The sequence below is a fragment of the Papio anubis genome, chromosome 18 (assembly GCF_008728515.1).
Source record: "Papio anubis isolate 15944 chromosome 18, Panubis1.0, whole genome shotgun sequence".
In the NCBI taxonomy this organism is placed as follows: Eukaryota; Metazoa; Chordata; class Mammalia; order Primates; family Cercopithecidae; genus Papio; species Papio anubis.
In genome coordinates, this window is record NC_044993.1 from 21,916,133 (window position 1) to 21,934,703 (window position 18,571).

The 18,571-nt window shown below is 55.8% G+C and overlaps 2 protein-coding genes across 5 annotated transcripts; both read right to left on the minus strand.

Moving 5' to 3' along the window:
- Window positions 1–1,571: 1,571 nt before the first annotated feature.
- Window positions 1,572–5,824, minus strand: NRN1L (neuritin 1 like). Of its 2 annotated transcripts, none has more exons than XM_031657912.1 (3): window positions 5,627–5,824; window positions 4,768–4,900; window positions 1,572–1,933 (listed from the first exon to the last, which is right to left on the minus strand). In XM_031657912.1, exons 1-3 carry the CDS (start codon window positions 5,721–5,723, stop codon window positions 1,876–1,878), a joined length of 288 nt encoding a protein of 95 aa, XP_031513772.1. In that variant the 5' UTR covers window positions 5,724–5,824; the 3' UTR covers window positions 1,572–1,875. The 2 variants fall into 2 exon arrangements, with proteins under 2 accessions (XP_031513772.1, XP_031513771.1); XM_031657911.1 differs by lacking the exon at window positions 1,572–1,933 and adding an exon at window positions 4,254–4,648.
- A 308-nt stretch (window positions 5,825–6,132) lies between these two features.
- On the minus strand, window positions 6,133–18,389 carry LOC101021032 (enhancer of mRNA-decapping protein 4). 3 transcript variants are annotated; one of them, XM_031657910.1, is made up of 30 exons: window positions 18,073–18,366; window positions 15,118–15,217; window positions 14,854–15,010; window positions 14,355–14,466; window positions 13,983–14,082; window positions 13,548–13,737; window positions 13,298–13,445; window positions 13,109–13,213; window positions 12,681–12,790; window positions 12,513–12,596; window positions 12,325–12,420; window positions 12,117–12,219; window positions 11,819–11,999; window positions 11,648–11,720; window positions 11,454–11,545; window positions 11,183–11,370; window positions 10,989–11,107; window positions 10,744–10,897; window positions 9,960–10,417; window positions 9,770–9,874; window positions 9,533–9,685; window positions 9,417–9,453; window positions 9,105–9,282; window positions 8,841–8,996; window positions 8,622–8,737; window positions 8,033–8,198; window positions 7,762–7,948; window positions 7,450–7,669; window positions 6,903–7,066; window positions 6,133–6,681 (listed from the first exon to the last, which is right to left on the minus strand). In XM_031657910.1, the coding sequence occupies exons 3-30, from the start codon at window positions 14,886–14,888 to the stop codon at window positions 6,489–6,491; spliced, it is 4,023 nt and encodes a 1,340-aa protein (XP_031513770.1). In that variant the 5' UTR covers window positions 14,889–15,010; window positions 15,118–15,217; window positions 18,073–18,366; the 3' UTR covers window positions 6,133–6,488. The 3 variants fall into 3 exon arrangements, with proteins under 3 accessions (XP_031513770.1, XP_031513768.1, XP_031513769.1); XM_031657908.1 differs by lacking the exon at window positions 15,118–15,217 and having other exon boundaries at window positions 18,073–18,389; XM_031657909.1 differs by lacking the exon at window positions 15,118–15,217 and having other exon boundaries at window positions 6,137–6,681; window positions 9,960–10,393; window positions 18,073–18,360.
- Between the last annotated feature and the right edge of the window lie 182 nt (window positions 18,390–18,571).

An 18,571-nucleotide genomic window follows, 5' to 3' on the forward strand; every position in this document is an offset into this window, starting at 1 on the left:
ATGATGTAATGCATGTCTCAATTAATTTAATAACAGGCTTTGTTTCTTGCTTCTGTAATATGCTTCCCCCTGCAAAGAGCTCCCCCTGCCCCACAAAATGCTTAAAAGGTAACTTAACTCTTTGTTCAGGGCTCAGTCCTTCAGATTTTAATCCGACTGGACCGGTGAACCTAAATAATTAATAAATATCCTCCTGAACCCCATTGGTCTCTCTGATTCCTTAAAATCCCCCTATACCTCAGCCTCCCAAATAGCTAAGTCTACAGGCACGCACCACCATGCCTGACTTGCTTATTTATTTATGTATTTTGAGACGGAGTTTTGCTCGTTTTCCAGGCTGGAGTGCAATTGCATGATCTCAGCTCACTGCAACCTCTGCCTCCCAGGTTCAAGCGATTCTCCTGCCTCAGCTTCCCAAAGTGCTGGGATTACAGGTGTGAGCTATCGTGCCTGGCCTAATTTTGTACTTGTAGTAGAGAGAGGGTTTCTTCATGTTGGTTAGGCTGGTCTCGAACTCTCCTCAACCTCAGGTGATCTGCCAGCCTCAGCCTCCCAAAGTGCTGGGATTACAGGCCTGAGCCACCACGCCTGGCCTATTTGTTGACATAGGGCCTTAAGTGATCCTCCCACCTCAGCCTTCCAAGGTGCTGGGATTACAGGCATGGACCACTGTGCTGGGCCATAAGCCTCATTTTTCTTTCTCTTTTTTTTTTTTTTTTGAGATGGAGTTTCACTCTTGTTCAGGCTAGAGTGCAATGGCACGATCTTGCCTCACCGTAACCTCTGCCTTCCAGGTTCAAGCAATTCTCCTGCCTCAGCCTTCTGAGTAGCTGAGATTACAGGCATGCACCACCACACCCAGCTAATTTTTTGTATTTTTAGTAGAGACAGGGTTTCTCCATGTTGGTCAGACTGGTCTCGAACTCCCGACCTCAGGTGATCCACCTGCCTCGGCCTCCCAAAATGCAGGGCTTACAGGCATGAACCACCACGTCTGGCCCATAAGCCTTATTTTTCTTAGCTATATAATAAGGTTAGCTCCGTGCTTGTAATCTCAACACTTTGGGTGGCTGAGGGAGGAGGATCATTTGAGGCCAAGAGTTCGAGACCAGCCTGGGTGACATAATGAGACCCTGTCTCTGCCAAAATATAAAATTAGCTGGGTGTGATAGCACAGACCTATAGTCCTAGCTACACAAGAGGCTGAGGCTGGAGAATCGCTTGAGCCCAGGAGGTCAAGGCTGCAGTGAGCCAGGATTGGGTTGCTGCACTCCAGCCTGAGTGACAGAATGAGACTTTGTCTCAAAAAATAAAATAAAGGCTGGGTGCGGTGGCTCACGCCTGTAATCCCAGCACTTTGGGAGGCCGAGGCAGACGGATCACGAGGTCAGGAGATCGAGACCATCCTGACTAACACGGTGAAGCCCCGTCTCTACTAAAAACGCAAAAAATTAGCCAGGCATGGTGGCGGGCGCTTGTAGTCCCAGCTACTTGGGAGGCTGAGGCAGGAGAATGGCGTGAACCCAGGAGGCGGAGCTTGCAGTGAGCCGAGATCGCGCCACTGCACTAACAGAGCGAGACTCCGTCTCAAAAATAAATAAATAAATAAATAAAATAAAAATAAAATAAATAAATAAAATATAAGCGGGGGAGTCATAATCCTGACCTTACAGAGTTGTTGTGAGGGTTAAAAGTAATATGAATTCCAGGTTGATGGCACTCAGAAATCTACACAACACTCCTGTTTTACAGACATTCAGTGCATTAATTAACAAATATTTATTGAACCCTTACTGTGTGCTGGTTTGGGCTCTGGAGAAGAGCAGGAGGGAGGTCCTTAGGTGAAGAGATACATTAATGCAGAGGGGACTGGATTCAGGACATCCATCCCTCAGGCTCTCTCAGAACAATAAGGTACTCCTTGTCCACAGTGCTTCAAATGTGCGAAACGCCGGGCGCAGTGGCTCAAGCCTGTAATCCCAGCACTTTGGGAGGCCGAGACGGGCGGATCACGAGGTCAGGAGATCGAGACCATCCTGGCTAACACGGTGAAACCCCGTCTCTACTAAAAATACAAAAAAACTAGCTGGGCGAGGTGGCGGGCGCCTGTAGTCCCAGCTACTCGGGAGGCTGAGGCAGGAGAATGGCGTAAAAACCCAGGAGGCAGAGCTCGCAGTGAGCTGAGATCCGGCCACTGCACTCCAGCCCGGGCGACACAGCGAGACTCCATCTCAAAAAAAATAAATAAATAAATAAACAAATGTGCGAAACACCATCACCATGATGCTCTGGCCTGGGCAGCTGTGCCCAGGGCCCAGCCAGCTTGGCTATCAGCCCACCCCTCTCCTCCAGCTCTAGGATAAAACACACAAAGCCCTTAAGCCCCTGGCCAGAGAGCAGATTCTTTCCCCCCTCCCCAAGCCCCACTCTATTCCATGGAAGAGTAGGGACTTAGAGAGCAAAAACCAGGGGAAAAGTAGGTCACAGCAGGAGGATGGTAATCTCCCTGATGGCTGGCCAGAACAGCCAGGCCCCTGCTCCTGGTCATCCAAGCCCAGCTCTGGAAGACTTCTGGGATATACAGCCCCAGCACCATCCTTCCTAGCAGTATGCCCAGGGTAAAGGTGCCACCCTAAAATGACACACCTCCACAGTGGGGTCATTCTCAGTCCAAGCTCTTGCTGACTGTAGCACTACCCATGCTGGACTTAAGAGCTCTATCTTTCATTCCACACCCTCCCACAAGTGCACCCTTTATATCCAGCCCTAGGATGGATGCTAGAGACACAACGAGGATTCTGACAAAAAGGACTTCCTGCCCTTGGGGAATCCACAGTGGGGAATTCTGACCTGTACCTAGACAATAACAAGCTAGTGCTATCAGTACTGAGGCAGAAGGGAATCCAGGAGCTGTGTGGACCTAGAGGAGCCTTCTGATTCAGCTTGTAGTCAGGGTTAGGGAATAGTTCCTAGAGGAGGTGATACTACAAGAGTGAGCCACTGCACCCGGCTGAGTTTTTCAATTTAGAAAGTAAAGAATAAGGCCGAACATGGTGGCTCATGCCTGCAATCCCAGCACTTTGGGAGGCCAAGGGGGTCAGATCACCTGAGGTCAGGAGTTCGAGACCAGCCTGGCCAACATGGTGAAACCCATCTCTACTAAAAATACAAAATTAGTTGGGCATGGTGGCGGGCACCTGTAATCCCAGCTACTAGGGAGGCTGAGGCAGGAGAATTGCTTGAACCCAGGAGGTGGAGGTTGCAGTGAGCCAAGATTGCGCCACTGCATTCCAGCCTGGGTGACAAGAGCAAGACTCCATCTCAAAAAAAATAAATAAATAAAAATAAAGTGGAGGGAGCGATAATATACGTCAATGAGGAGACTATGGCAGTGCCTCTATAAACCGTGGGGTGATGGCTTGGAATAGGATCCTGACAGTGGTGGGAGAAGGCTGATCAGAAGGTCCCACCCCCAGAAGGCTTCCTCCTTCCTCAGATTCTGCCTAGCTGATTTTGCTCTTCCTTTCCACCGGTATGAAGAGGGGCTCCTCGCACACCACATGCTGTCATTCCACGGCTTCCAGAAAGCCTTCTGCAGTTGTTTTGACAACACACCGCCTACCTTTTCTCAAAGAACAAGGTTGTGGAGAGCAGAGGCCAGAGGAACCCTTACAGTAACCCCAGTTTTTGCCACTTCAGGTCATATCAGGGGCTTGAATGTGGACTTCAACAGAGGCTCCCCACCTTCTAGAACAGGCCTCCTTCAGACAGACCAGAAAGCCAGAGGAAGGGACTGAGCACACAGTCTGTGCTGTGCCTTGAAGGCTGAGGTGACAGGCAGAGAGAGGAGGAGGTGAAATGGTCAGGAGCCCAGAGGCTGGGGAGGGGGTGGAGCTGAGATCAAGGGCACTTCACCAGCTCACCTGGCCCCCAGGGGCCGGGATAGAAGGGGTAGGCAGTGCTAGGAGTGCAGGGCTGAGACCCCGCCCTCCCGACCCCAAGCCAGCATAGGAAAGTAGAGGAAGACTGTGCATTCCGGCAGATCTCTGGTCTCCACTGGAGGAGCTCTTGGGACCTGCACGAAATGGAAAGCTTTGCGCTGCCACTGGGAAACCAGTGTTTGTAAGGAGGAAGATTGAGTCCCCTGTGGTGGCCCTCAGCCCCGCCCATTCCATCCAAGCAAAGGATCAGTTTCTGGGAGTCCCTGGCCCCAGCCAAGCAAGGCCGCAGCCAGGAGAAAGGAAGGAGCTTAGTACAAATATAAATACCTTTAATGAAAAGCCCTGCTGCGCTCTGCAAAGCCTGGACAACCACCGCCAGGGCAGGGCTGGAGGCACAGGCACTGCCACCTGACCTGATAGGCTAGGCCAGAGGCCCCAGGAGGTAGGTCAGAGCCAGAGCAGCCGCCAGCAGTGGGGGCGCAGGGGCCATGGGGAGTGCAAGTGCTGCAGCTGGCAGTGTCTCCTGGTTGGTTTCGGAGCCTGTACCGCGCTCCCGAACATGCACCTGGGCGCTGCACAGAGTGTGCAAGTTATTCGGATGGGGGGCCCGGCGAGCTTCTTGCTGTAGTGATTCCCACACTGCAGCTGCCTCCTCCGGACAGCCCAACAGGACCCGAGAGGCACAGGCATGGAAGTCATTCCAAGATCTGTTAAGGGAGTGGGATTAGGGGGATTAGGTGAGGCAAGGAGATTTTGGTTTGGGAAATAAAAGGTTCAGTCCCCAATGGTGGCACAGGTTGGGCCACTGCCTCGCAACCTCTGGTACCTGCAGATGGTCTCCAGCTCGCCTCCGCGGCCCATGCCGTCCCCCAAGCGGATGAGACACTCAGCGAAGCCCTGGTATATGGTGTCACAGCGGTTTGGGCCCGCTGCAGCTGCTGCCAGGCGAGGTACAAGGACTAGAAGTGGGGTGGGGGTGAGGGAATGGTAGATAGGATGAGCCAGGCCCGTCCCCCAGCCCCCAGGGGCTTGTTTACCTGGGAGCACTCTGGGGATGTGACTCAGCGGAAAAAGGGTGCCCTAGGGAACTAAAGGGCAAATCGGGATTACCTGCCCAGGCCCCCTTCAAGGTAAGACCCAGACTGGGATTTGCACAGGGGGAGGGGATGTTGTGTCCCCCAAATCAGCTCTTCCTCTGAGCTTCTGGGGCCCCAGGTGGGATGAGGAGGGTTCACGTGAAGGAATCAGGATAGGGTGGAGGGGAGGGTGGTCCAGAGGCCCGGGACTAGAAACAGGTGCATCTCTCTGCGGTTTAGACAAGCTTTGCTTGGCCCTCCAAACTCTCTCTAAAGATAGGTATTTTTGGAGAGACAGGGCAGGATGCAGAGGTATTGGGATCCAGGCCAGACCCTCAGAGAGGACTTAGGGATCCTATGACCGATCTATAAGTCCTGCCATTGGCATGTCTCCCTTTATAAGAGGGGATGCAAATTTTGGAGTCCTTCTCCCATAACTAGGGCTATTTGTGCCTCTCACTTTCTGTCCTGAAGTCACTAGCACACCTTCCTGGAGCCCTTGCAACTCTTCTCCACCCTGGTGCCCAGTGTTCCCACACACCCTATGCCCAGTCTGGCCTGGCTGGGCGAGAAGGGGGTGTGGCCCGGGCCCCGGACGCCCGCACTCACCGAGGGGCAGCAACAGCAACGGCCTCAGGGCACGGGGTGGTTGCCAGCAGCAGCGGCGGCGGCGGCGGCAGCAGCAGCGGCAGTGGCAGCGGCCCATCGTCCCTGGCTGAGAGCCTAGTGCGGGAGCTAGCAGCTTGGAGCGCAGCCCGTCCGCCCAGCCCCCGGAGGGAAGGACGGTGATTGGATGGAAGCCGGGGGTGGGGCTCCGAACCCAGCCGGCGGCTCCGCCTCCAACACCCAAATGGGAAAAGGAGCGAGAAGGGACCTCAGAGAGCAGAAATTCCCAGGAGCACAGGCTGGTGCTGAGCAGGCCCCTGGACCCTCACCCCATAAAAGGAGGGAGAAGGGAGATCTGGGAAGGCAGTTGGAGCAGATGAGTGGGTAACCCCGCCCCTTGGCTGGGTTGGCCTAGACAGACAGAGCTCCACAGGGAAGAGAGGGGCAGGGAAGGAACAGAGGGCAGTTATGAGAGTCACACCAAAGACAAACCAAAAGCACACACATACTCCATTTTATTCCAAAAGCATTTAATTGAATTTCTCAATATTTTTCAAAAACAAAAAGATCCAAATTAGAGGTAAAAAGGAACATGGAAAATTCCACTCAAGTGGTGTCACGATCTCAGGGTCATGCTCCAGGCATGGCAGAACCCAAGCAGGCACAATACCTGCCCTGGGCCCAGCCTAAACCTTCTGACTACCACACCCTGTAGACCACGGCCAGTGCTCCCTGCTCCCTGACCCCAAAACACCCCAGAGATGGGGGCCTGAGCAGGTAAAGGCCAGCCGTGACCCTGCCTCGGCCTAGGCCTGTGTGATGGCCTTCAGTGCCATCCCACCCCTGGGCAAGGCAGGCTTAGCAGCTAAGGGAGGCTGGGGGTCACAAGACCATGCAGCATGAGGCTGAGACGCCGGGCCGCTTTGCCAAGTGAGTTGTGTGGCTCAGCCTGCAGGAACTGAAAAAGCTTTTGGCGCACCTGGGCCATAACGGAGCCCATGTGGTCCCGAGTGATGGGGTCACTGTGGTCCAGATGCATCACGGCCTCTTCCAGGTAGCTGGGGATGGGGGAAAGGACAGGCTACAGGTGGGCACCAGCAGATGGGAGCGCCCCCTGGTGGCACTGAAGCCCAGAGGGAACCCTCTGGGTGAGGGCAGAGAGGATTGGTGGAGAAAATTAGGGAGAGGATTCAGGCAGAAGTGGGTGTAGCTTCAAACTGCTCGCTCCCACTCCCCCACTCCCCAGCTCATCTCCCCATTCCTGGCTGCCCCCACTTACCTGAGCTTGAGGTCAGTTCGAGTGCCAAGGTCAGATGCCAGCTGCTGGATGAGGGAAAGGAGCACAGGCTGAGAGAGTGGGCAGGGTGGCTGCCCAAAAACCTGGGCTGGGTCTACAGTTTCACACACATACAGCACCAGGTTCAGGTCAGCAGCTGTCAGTGCCTGGAGGAGAAAAAAAGAGCAGTGTTTATAGCAAATATCAGGATGGAATGTCTGTTTATCTGAACTGTGTGGCCTGAGGGAGGAAGACAACGGGGTGCGCTAGTGAGGGCTCCAGAGGGACTCAGAGAGCCCCGCAGGGTTGTATAGTTACCCTAGGGGATTGGGAAATGGTTCCTGAGAAGGGTAGTTGTAAAGCAAGGTGGGCTAGGTGGGAAGAAGGGGGTCCAGGAAGAGGAAGCAGCAGGGACAATGGCCTGGAGGCCAAAGGGAACCAAGAACAGTTTGCTGGGGCCAGAAGGTGCAAAGCTGGTGGGTGGAATGTATGGTGTGTGGGCCTTGTCAAGAGACACGTGACCCTTACCAGGGCCTAACGCCTATCATACCTGCTGGAAGGCCTGATTGAGGTGGCCCTGCTGCAGCAGCTGCAGGATATGGGCTTGCTGGGCCTGGCAGTCAAGGTGGGCAGAGGGGACAGGTGTGCCAGCAGCTGAGCGCATGGCCTGCATGATGCTGGAGGTGACGGCGGCCTGCTGCTCCTTGAGCGCCACACTCACCTCACCCTTAACGATGCGCTGTACCTGTGCTAAAATGGACTCCTGAAGGCTGCAAAGGGAAGTGAGTGAGGTGAAGTGGACAGGGAGCCCAGTCTGGCCTTTCTCAAGCCCACCACCTTGCCCAGTACTCTGCCCACACACCTGCCCACAGCCACATGCAGCTGGTGCTGCACCTCAGCCCGAACACTGCTGGCCACGGTGGCTGCCATCTGCTCAGTGGCACTCTGCAGTGTGCTGACCAGGCCCCGCAGCTGGGCCAGCACAGGCTCCCTGGCCTCCTGTTCCCGTGCCTTCCGGCTCTTCATGTGGCTTTCTAGCTGCTGCAAGTCTGAGGGGTGACCACAGGGACTATAAGAGGAACAGAAGGAAAGAGGATAACCCCTCCCACCTTGGGCCATATGACCCCACTCACATTCCTGTGTCCCCAGTCGGAAGCTATCATTGATTTGCTGGAACATGGCCTGGCAGCTCTTCTCAAAGGCCGGCAGCACCACACTCTGGAAGGCTTCCCGGTAGGCTGCCTGCATCGGCCCCTGTAATGTGTCTGCAGCTGCTCGGGCGATGGCATCAGTCAAGTTCTGGGGTTAGAAGAGGGGGCCAAGTTGAAAACCTGAGCCTGCTGGGCGCAGTGGCTCACACCTGTAATCCTAGCACTTTGGGAGGCCGAGGCGGGCAGATCATGAGATCAGGAGATCGAGACCACCCTGGCCAACATGGTGAAATCCTGTCTCCACTAAAAATACAAAAATTAGCTGGGTGTGGTGGCGCGCGCCTGTAGCCCCAGCTACTTGGCAGGCTGAGGCAGGAGAATCACTTGAACCCGGAAGGCAGAGGTTGCAGTGAGCTGAGATTGCACCATTGCACTCCAGCCTGGGAGGCAGAATGAGACTCCATCTCAAAAAAAAAAAACAAAAAAAAAAAACCCTGAAAACCTGAGCCCAACCTGGCCTGACTAGGCCCAGGAACCACCACCTCCACCCACATCTTGGGCCCTATAGCACCTTGGACTTGAGCAGCTTGGAGATGTTCTCTTTCATGCTGCCCTCCACAGCTGTGAGCTTGGTAGCCACTGAGTTGCTCAGTTGGCCTGCCATAGGCTCCAGACTCCTTGAGACACCTGGCAGAGGGGAAGAGGGGGAGGTGGAGCCATGAGAAGAAGCTTGACAAGTACCCCCACTTCCACCTGAACCACCCAAAAGGAATCTGCATGCGAAACTCACATGGAGGGACTGTCTTCTTGATCTCATCCCGTATGCTGCGCTCTAGCCGCCCAGCTACAGCTGAAGACAGTGCTTGGGACAACTGTTGTGTCAGCTGCTCCTGCAGCTGCCCTCCCCGCTGCTGCCCCTCAGCCAGTGCTCGCTCCAGCCGCCGCTCTGCGCCGTAGCTAAGGAACAGGCCTGGAGCAGGTCGTGTACTCCTTCCCAGGCCAAGAATGCTGCCCCCATCCCTATGCCATGTTGTGCTACCAGTCTCAAGGATACGCTCCTGCTCGTGCCGGGTCTCAAGGGCACGTTCTACGTGGCCTGTAACTGTGCTCTGCAGGCCTTCGAGTTGGGTACACAGACGCTGCAGCAGCTCTTCTTGGCTGTGCCGCAGCTCTGCCAGCTCTCTCTGCTGTTGCCAAATTAGGGCTGGCCAGTCCTCAGGGGGCTCTGGCACCTGTCAATAGCACTGACAGTCACACGATGCCTGCCCCACCCATCCCCACACACCAGACCAGGTAATGGCCCAGAGCCCTTCTCCACCCCGGCAGGGTGAAGTTCCACAAGTACAAAGTGGGCTCGTTCACTTACCTGGTGCTCTGTGAGCCGGGATCCCATGGCTGCATCCCTGCCATAGGTGAGAAGCACCTCAGGCTACGTCAGGCAGCCTGGAGACCACCCTCTCCCTCCCTAGGATTCCTCCCTACCCATCATCCTTCTTGCTTTTCCTTTTGAGCTTGGGTGAGGTTCGAGGGGATCCCTTGGTCTTCCAGTCCTTGGCAGGCAGCCGTGGAGCAGGAACTTTGGTGCCAAAGCCTCCTGAAGCAGAGGCAAGGCTGGCCACCTCATCATCATGGTCACTGTGGGAAGGGGAAGGAGGAGTAAGCCTCTGCCCACTTGCTGCCCATCCCCCCATGAGGACAATGGTGTAGAGTGGCACCCACCTTTGCTCAGCACTGGCATCCTGACTGTCACGTTGCTGCAGCAGGTGATATGGTGGTCGGTGGAAGGCCAGGCTCTTGTGCTTTTCCTGAAGGCCATTCCTGGGGCTGGAAGGACAGGCCAACTCAGCAGAGGATGAATCTATCTGAAGTCCCTCCTGCTAACACACTTTTCCCCTCCCAAGCTCCTCACCTTTCTGCCAGGGTGCTGCAGGTCTCACGAGTAATGTCAGGTGCTGTGGGCCAAACCTGACTGTCAGGAGTCGAGGCCTCCTGGGTCAAGGCTGCCTCCAGGAGGGAGGGGGTACTATGCCGATCTCCGTCCCCAGGGCCTCCATCAAGGCCAAGCTGGGGGCCGAGCTCGGGCCCTGGCCGGGGCCGTGGGGACAGTAGGTGCAGTGCTGAGGCGGCTGAAGCCATACTGTCTGGCTCAAGGCCCTCTGGTGCAGAGGAGCCAAAACCACGGGGCAGGGCCTCAGATGCAATCTCAGGGATGTCCTGGGACAGGGCAGTGGAAGCTGAGGAGATGACATCAGGGGAACGGGTGCGGCTAGGGGAGGCTTGGGGTAGCCCCAGGGGCTCCACTTCCTGCAGCTCCAGGGACAGTGCAGAGGCGGCAGTAGGCACCTGAGGTGGGCCAAAGATGGAGGCTTAAGTGACAGGAGGTGAGGCAGGGATGGGGGCACAGACACGAAGCATTAGTATTAGTAGTAATGAGAGACGGGGCAGCAGAGTCAAAAGGTCAAGTGGGGATACAGGTCAAAAACGAGGCCACAGCCCAGAAGAGGAGGTGGGGACAGGGAGGCTGAGAAGACACCCACCAAGAAACACAGGAGGGTGAAATGACCTCAGGGAAACATGGACCATGTTGGGTAGAGCAGGATCAGCAGCAGGGGGGTCGGGAGGAACCCACCACCTACCTTCCCTGCTGCCGCCCACCTGCTCCCCACACTTCACACAGACACCCATTCACACACCTGGCCCGGCCCCTTAGGAGTCAGTTTGTCGGCTGGGGCTGGGAGCAGGCCGGGCAGGAGGCCGCGTGGGCTTGCCTGCAGGCTGCCACTGCTGCTCATTGTCAGGCTGCCATCCAGCTGCAGCTTGGGGCTCAAAGTCAGCTCCTCAGGTGGCCTGGTGGGAGAAGCTTGAGGTGTCAGCAGCCAGAGCTTGGCATCATCTGGTACCAGCCCCTGCCATCCTCCATCTCTCACCCTTGCCTCACCTGGTCAAGGAGGGTTCCACAGCTGAGGTGCTGCTCATGGCAGACACAGCTGTAAGGGAGCTGCTGCTGCTGCTGCTGCTGCTGCTACCACTGCTGCTGCTGCTGGGAGAGGCAGTGATCTGGGGAGATGCAGGGAATAAGACCTGTGGCCTATGGCTGAGGCATTCCCAGGTCCCCCTACCTTGGGAGAGTACCTGCTGCAAGGAGGCGCTAGGTGTCATGAAGGCGTCAGGTGTCATCAACTTGGGCTTGGTCTCACTGCTCAGACTGAGGAAGTTGGCAGGTGCAGGCAGCTCCATGATTCGTCGGAGGTCAGGCTGGGAGCCGTGAGCGACTGACCCCAGGCCCTCGGAGCCCAGTTCGGGTCGAGACTCTCCAAATGCTGCAGGGCAAGTTGCCACTTGAGTCAGATCTCAGACCCTGGTCAGTCCAACTTACCCTACCTCCCTCTCACGCCCTACTCACTAAAGTCCTCGTGGGCAGTGTGGGTGGGGAGTGGGGCCACCACATCAGGGTTCAGCTGTGGCTGGAAACGGATCTGCACATCTTGCAGTGCCCTGCAGGAAAATAAGGGGGAGAATAAAGTGCTCCAAGGGCAAGGATCAGTAGAGTGGAGACAAACACAGACAGGGCACTGATGGGCCTCCCCAAACACTCACTTAGTATGCACACAAAAGAGCTTGATGAGCACACCAGCTGCAGACTCCATGGCACCAGCTCCATGGGTACCATCTGAAAGGATAGTGTGGATGATGAAGCCCCTGGCCCTCTCTGTGCCTCCACACCCCCTAGATATATGGACACATAGCTCTGACCCTGGGGCAGCTCACCAGCACCCAGGCTGTCATTTTCCTCTTCGGCAGGCAGCACCTCAGTGTGCCGTAGCCGGCAGCGACTCACAACCTGGATACCGAAGCTCAGCACAGGGTGGGTGAGCAGGAACTCCGAGATGGAGCTGAAGCAGGCATGGCCCTCCTCCTGGTTCTGCAGCAGCTCCATCACATAGAGGACCTGCACAGGCAGAACGTTCCTAGCTGAGCTCAGAGGCTAAGGGCTGCAATGCGCCACCTGCCCCCCGGCCTTCCTCTATAATCCCAGCTCTGCCCAGGGTACCCCATGGCAGCCTACCTTCCGTTGCACATCACTGAGAATCAGGTATTCTGCTGAGAGGTCCAAGCAAACCTTGAGGCTAGGGGGCACACTCACTGAGCTGAAGATATCTGGGGAGAAGCTAGAGAGCCACAAAGCAGAATGAATGAGGCTGAGAACTGAAGGAAGCCACATTCCCAACACTGCTGCCCCTGCCCAGTCCCCCAGCCTTCCAACTACTCCTTACCGAATAGTCTGCAGGCAGGTCCAGGACACCGTACACCACATCTTTAGCTCTCGGTTCTGGTCAGCACCAGTAATAAGGAACCTCCAGAAAGGGACACTGCAAGGCAACAAGGCACTGACTGGCTGGCTGGGCCGCCTGCTGGGAGCCATGGTCCAGCCCACCACCCACTAGGCTGCCCACTCACTCACTCAGGGTCTTGTTTCTTATGGTTGTCACAGAACAGGAGGCAGGAGAGGGGCCGCCCATCATGAGGCTTCCACTCGTGCAGACACCTGCAGGTAGGCAGATGAGGGGCCTGAGTGAGCAGTCCGGTCGGCTACCTCGGGAGGATCCTGGTCCCTGAGGCCCTGCCTTACCTTGGCTCATCTTGCCCCTCAATGTAGATCTGCCAGAACTTGACATAGCCATCATGGCTCGCAGTAGCCAGCACAGTCCCATCAGGGGAGAGGGCTCCTTCACTGAGGCACTAGAAAGAACCCAAAAAGCTTTGCTGACTAGAGGTGAGAACAAGTCCCTCCCAAATGAGGATGGTAATGAGCTGAACTGACTCATGGTGGGACTGGCATGCTTGTGTGACTGACTGAATGAACAGGGTCCCTAGAGAAGGCCAGACCTGCAGGGTGCTGTGAGGTAAGGAGAAAACTGCACAGGCAAGGGCCACTTTGAGCTCAGAGTCCCCATGGACAGAATGCTAGTAAAGCTGCCCGGACAGCTGTGGATACGGGGAACAGAGGATGGATATGAGGAAGGGGAGGGCAGGGGAGGCAGGGAGTCACAGGCTTACCGTGCTATGACCTTTTACCACAATGAAGCCCTGCTTGATCTGGCTGACATCCACAGGCCAAGTGCTGTGGCTAGAGCGGAGCATGTCCAGGTCCCACACCTCAGCCTGGAAGGCACAGAGAGGTGAGTGTGCAGCCCATCCCCACACTATGGCTTCTCTGGCGCCTCCTCGCCATGCCAGCCCCCTCACCCGGTCTTCATGCAGCAGGGCCACCGTCGGGCTGCTCTCCTCACAGCAGTCCTCGCTCTCCTCAGGGATGAAGGGGCACCAGATGATCCTGCGAAAGTGGTTCAGTGGCGTGCCCTCTGGCTGCCGGATATGGACCAAGATCTCTTCTCTGAGCAGGGTGTTAAGGGCTAGATAGGTGAATGAAGAGGCGTAACACCCCAGCTCCGCCCACCCTTCTTCAGTCCCACCACCCACGGGAAGGAATGGATACTGAATTTTGCCATTAACCAGAGCCAAGCGCCACACGAACAGGTTGCCTGCCTCATCCAGGCAGGCCAGCTGTGGAGAGTTGAGGTGTGCAAAAGCCAGATCAGCCACACTGCCTGTGAAGCCCTTGAGCAAGGTCCGCTCCGAAGTGCTGACACTGATCACCCGCACCATGGCGGAGCCATTGTTGGCAGCTGGAATCAGGAGAGCAGTGGACCATGAGTACATATCCAGGCTCAGGCAGCAGCAGAGAAGCACTGCCCCTGTCTGTCTCCCTGCCACCACCATAGTCGCAAGCTTGGTTTTCCCACCCAGCTCCCCAAGAGGCAGCATGGACAAACCTTCCATTGTACCCCTAAGGCCTGAGTGGCCTGATGTTGGAACTGGCTCTGTTGGACATCCAGCATAACATTCCTTCCTCCCCACTGTCTTTACTCACCCCGAATGGCATAGGCCAAGAAGGAGTTAGACACAGCAATCAGGTTGCCATAGTAGTACTTCTGCTCCCAGTCATACTTGGCGACAGGCTGAATTTTCACCTGAGAACCCAGGGTGAGAAAAGTCACGGAACTTCCCTAGAGCCTAGGTGGCCCCCAACATCCCTGGGGATGGGAGAGGACACAGATGCAAGTCCAGCTACCCACTGTTACCTCCTGGAGCCAGACTCCCACAGAGGCTTGGCACCCAGCCCTGGCTTCCTGAAACTGGGAAAGTGTCAAGGTGGCCCCACAGGAACTGGCAGCATGAGGGAGACCGGAAAGGCTGGGTGTGCCCCTATACATTATATTTGCCACAGCATCCTAGTACCTACCTTGTTGCTTCCCCGGGCCTTGCTTGAAATGCTAGAGTCACTGCTGGCCACAATCTCCACCTCCTTGGCCAAAATCCCAATGCAGGTGGAGCTATCATCTCCTGAGAGACAGCTGTGGGGAAGAGTGCAAAAACTTTGTCTCTTGTTCACCCAAAGGCTCAATGGGCAGGGACGGGAGGAAGCGAGGACATAGCCAGCCTGGTAAAGGTATCTAGTCCAATGTCAGCTTTGCCTGGTACACTGGCCCCAGACCCACAGCTCCGCTTGCTCACCTCCTTCCTTGGGAATGAGTCTACTTTCATTTTAAACCAGGTATCCAGGCCAAACCCTTGAGCTTGTCCTTGCCTCTCATCCTAGTGCAAGCTCAAGCTCCACCCCAGGTCATCTAGAGAGGAAGCAGCAGAGGCTGCTGGCCCTGCTCACTCCCCATCTCATGGCTTCAGCTAGGAAGACACCCCAAACACACCATCACCACCATTGTCGTCTCCTAGGTACTCACATGACCTGCTTCTCTTGCAGGTTAATGGGTGGCATGGTCCGAAGACCAGCCTTGTTTGTTGAGGTACCATCACCTGAGCAGAGCGGGTCTGGGACCAGAAGCCCATTGAGGTCCCCATTGTAGGCACTGGATGGCCGTGGGCTCTCTGCACTGGGGCCTGGGGACAGAAAGGGTCACTCTGATAAGGTTGCTCGACCTGCCCACAAGCTTCTCCCCTTGCAGAATTTCCTTCAAGAACTATGAGGTGTTCTAGGAACACTCAACTGAGCAAAGCATGTCCATGAGGAGGAGGGCCCTGTGTTCATCTCTCGTTCCATAAACGCTGATGTATGCAGGACCAAGGATGAGCATGAGGCTCTTCTGCCTGGGGGAGGGGTACAAGCCATCAAGGACCCTTTGAGGCCAGTTAATACTCAGGCCTGGGTTACTACAGAACTCTGTGGACTCTGAGTGAGGGCATAGGAATGGTCAGGAAAGACCTTATACAGCAGTTAGTGTGGCCAGAACACACAGACACAGGAAGGATGGAGGGAAAACAAAGCTGCAGAGGCATCAGGTATGATGCTGTGGCACTTAGACTCTTCCCTGTGGGCCATGAGAACCATAAAGAGTTTCAAAGGGGAAGGTGACGTGGTCAGTTCTGGCCAGTGGGATGATTAAGATAGCAGGCAGAATGGTTGAGAATCTGGGTGAGAGAGATCACGGCCTAGACCAATGTAGTGTCAAGATCTGGAGAGAAGATGGGCTCCTAAGGCATGGAAGGGCACTGGTAAGATGTGGAAGGGGCTGCCCCACACAGAAATGGCTCAGAAGAAGCTATCTTGGGCAAGTAAACACAGAATGCAGGGACACAAAGGAGCTGGACCAAAAGGAGAGAAACTATGGGACAGAGTGTGGAGTAACGAAAGACAGCATTTCAGTTCTTTGCAACTGGCTGGGTTTCAAACACTCTCATAGGCTCAGACACCATTTCCAAAATCCCCAAATGGCAAGGAGCCTAGGGCTCCACATTCAGGAACATAGCAAGTTTCCAGTCACAACAGTCTTTCAGTTCTTTTGGCGCGATCCTGGCTCACTGCAACCTCCACCCTCTGGGTTCAAGCAGTTCTCCTGCACCAGCCTCCCAAGTAGCTGGGATTATAGCTCAGCTAATTTTTTTTTTTTTAGATGGAGTCTCGCTCTGTTGCCCAGGCTAGAGTGCAGTGGCATGATCTCAGCTCACAGCAACCTCCGCCTCCCAGGTTCAAGGGATTCTCCTGCCTCAGCCTCCCAAGTAGCTGGGACTACAGGCACGTGCCACCATGCCCGGCTACTTTTTTTTTATTTTTAGTAGAGATGGAGTTTCACCATCTTGACCAGGCTGGTCTCGAACTCCTGACCTTGTGATCCACGCGCCTCGGCCTCCCAAAGTGCTGGGATTACAGGCGTGAGCCACCATACCCAGCTTTTTTTTTCTTTGGAGTCTTGCTTTGTCGCCCAGGCTGGAATGCAGTGGCGCGATCTTGGCTCACTGCAAGCTCCGCCTCCCAGGTTCACACCATTCTTCTGCCTCAGCCTCCCGAGCAGCTGGGACTACAGGTGCCCGCCACCATGCCCAGCTAATTTTTTGTATGTTTAGTAGAGACGGGGTTTCACCGAGTTAGCCAGGATGGTCTCGATCTCATGACCTTGTGATCCGCCCGCCTCGGCCTCCCAAAGTGCTGAGATTACAGGCGTGAGCCGCTGTGCCCGGCCAATTTTTGTATTTTTAGTAGAGACGAGGTTTCACCATGTTGGGAAACCATGTTGGCCAGGCTGGTCTCGAACTTCTGGCCTCAAGCAATCTACCCACCTCGGCCTCCCAAAGTGCTGGGATTATAGGCGGGAGACACTGCGCCCAGCCCTCAACAGTCTGAGTTCTGACCTGGTCCTTCAGTGAGAGGAGACAAGAAAGAGCTGCTTGGCAAACAAGGGAATCAAGTGCCAATCAATAAACAAAGGAGTTATAAGGAAAGCCTCCAGGCCACTTCATTCGGATCAGAGCCACTTTAGCTGTTCAGTGACAAGCTGACCACTCTTCCTTCCATGAAGGGTACCATGAGGACAACCAAAAAGCAGGCCCAGGCTGTACATGGTTGGCCATGCCAGGCTCTACCAAATATCTGCAGAGTCTAGTCTGCAAAGCAGCTGAGCAGCAGAAGAGGTCCACGCCCAACTCATGAGTGAAGAGGGCACACACTCCAGGCCTGGCACAAAGGACCCAGTGGTCTCAGGCAGCAGATGGATTTTCTGAAAGTAGGGGTTAGCTGAATCCACCCCTAGTGAGCACCAGTGCCTGCTTCCAGAAGCAGCCAGTCTGGGCCTCCCAGCAGGTGTAAGAACAAGATCTGAGGAAACATCAGTCCTCCACTGTACACCCACACCATCATCACCGCCCACTTCAGAGGTCCCTAAACCTGTCAGTAAACTAGTGCCTCCACCCGTGCTATTTCCTTTTCCTAATAGGTGGCTTCTACATACATGCCTTGGGTGCCTTTCCTGACACCCAAGACCCTGTTCACATTACCAGACCTAGCCCACTCTCCCCTCTCAGACCTGCACTCTGCACTCATCAGCCTCCACCCTTCCCATGCCCATCACAGTATCGAGACACTCCTCTCTTTCAATGACAACAGTATATTACAACCCTGTTAGCTGTGTCTTGGGGAATCTTTGGGGGCAAGATTAGTTCTGAGGTATCATTAAGAGCCAAAGAGAAATATGAATGAATGGGAACAAATTAGGGCTTGGAGATATTTGTAGCCTAATTCAGTCAGGGTGGTGCGGTCTGTGGTTTGCCTTCATCCCAGAAAGAACACGGAATTGAGGCTGGACACCTTCCTCCTGGAAATCAGTTTCAGAACGGGAGGCCTGGAGTCTTTATTCCAGAGAGAAGGGCAAGTTATGGCGGGGACCGGCGGCTCTTCAGCATCGCGCTTAAGCCTAGGCCCAGAATTCCATATACGGAGCCCAGACCAGGCCTCTGAACCATGGCGAAAGGGAAGAGAAGCTAGGCCAGTCCCAGGAACACTAGAGACCTCGGGGCCAGGAAACGAGGGGCACAGTCAATCCCCGTCCACCCTTACCCGCCAGGAGGATCCAGAGCTGGTCCTAAGGGAGCTGCGGGCCCCAAGGGCGGTTCAGACGCGCGCCGCCCTTTTGTCAGCTCGCCTGGGGCCCACCCCCGCAACCCCCGCTCACCGCCCGCGGGTCGGTCCAGCTTGAGGATGTCCCGCAGGTGCTGCGTGGCGTCCTCGATATCGATGCTCGCGCAGGAGGCCATGAGCCCAGCGGCGGGCGCCCCGCCCGCACCGCGTTCGTTCCGCCGCCGCCGCGCACCACCCACCCTCGCCCACCCGCGACGGGGCGAGACAGCAGGACGCCGGTCACTACACTCAGTCCACCCGCAGTTCGCAAACCACCGCCCGCGCAGCGTCCCCGAGCCCCGCCAACCCCACCAACCGCCTCCACTTCCGGCCCCCACTAGCCGAGGCTCCCGGAACCTGCCAGGGACGGAGAAGAAAGGTTCCGGGCTGGGGGCGGAAGCCTAAACCCCTCCCGCAGCCCGTCCCCTTCGGCGGCCCCGCCCCTGTGCCCGCGAGGTCAGGGAAGTTCCACAGGGATGAGGTAAACGTCCACGCACTGGGCCACCCAGAACCCTACTCGACTCAGAAGCCGCCAGGTCCCTGCCCACTCCCAG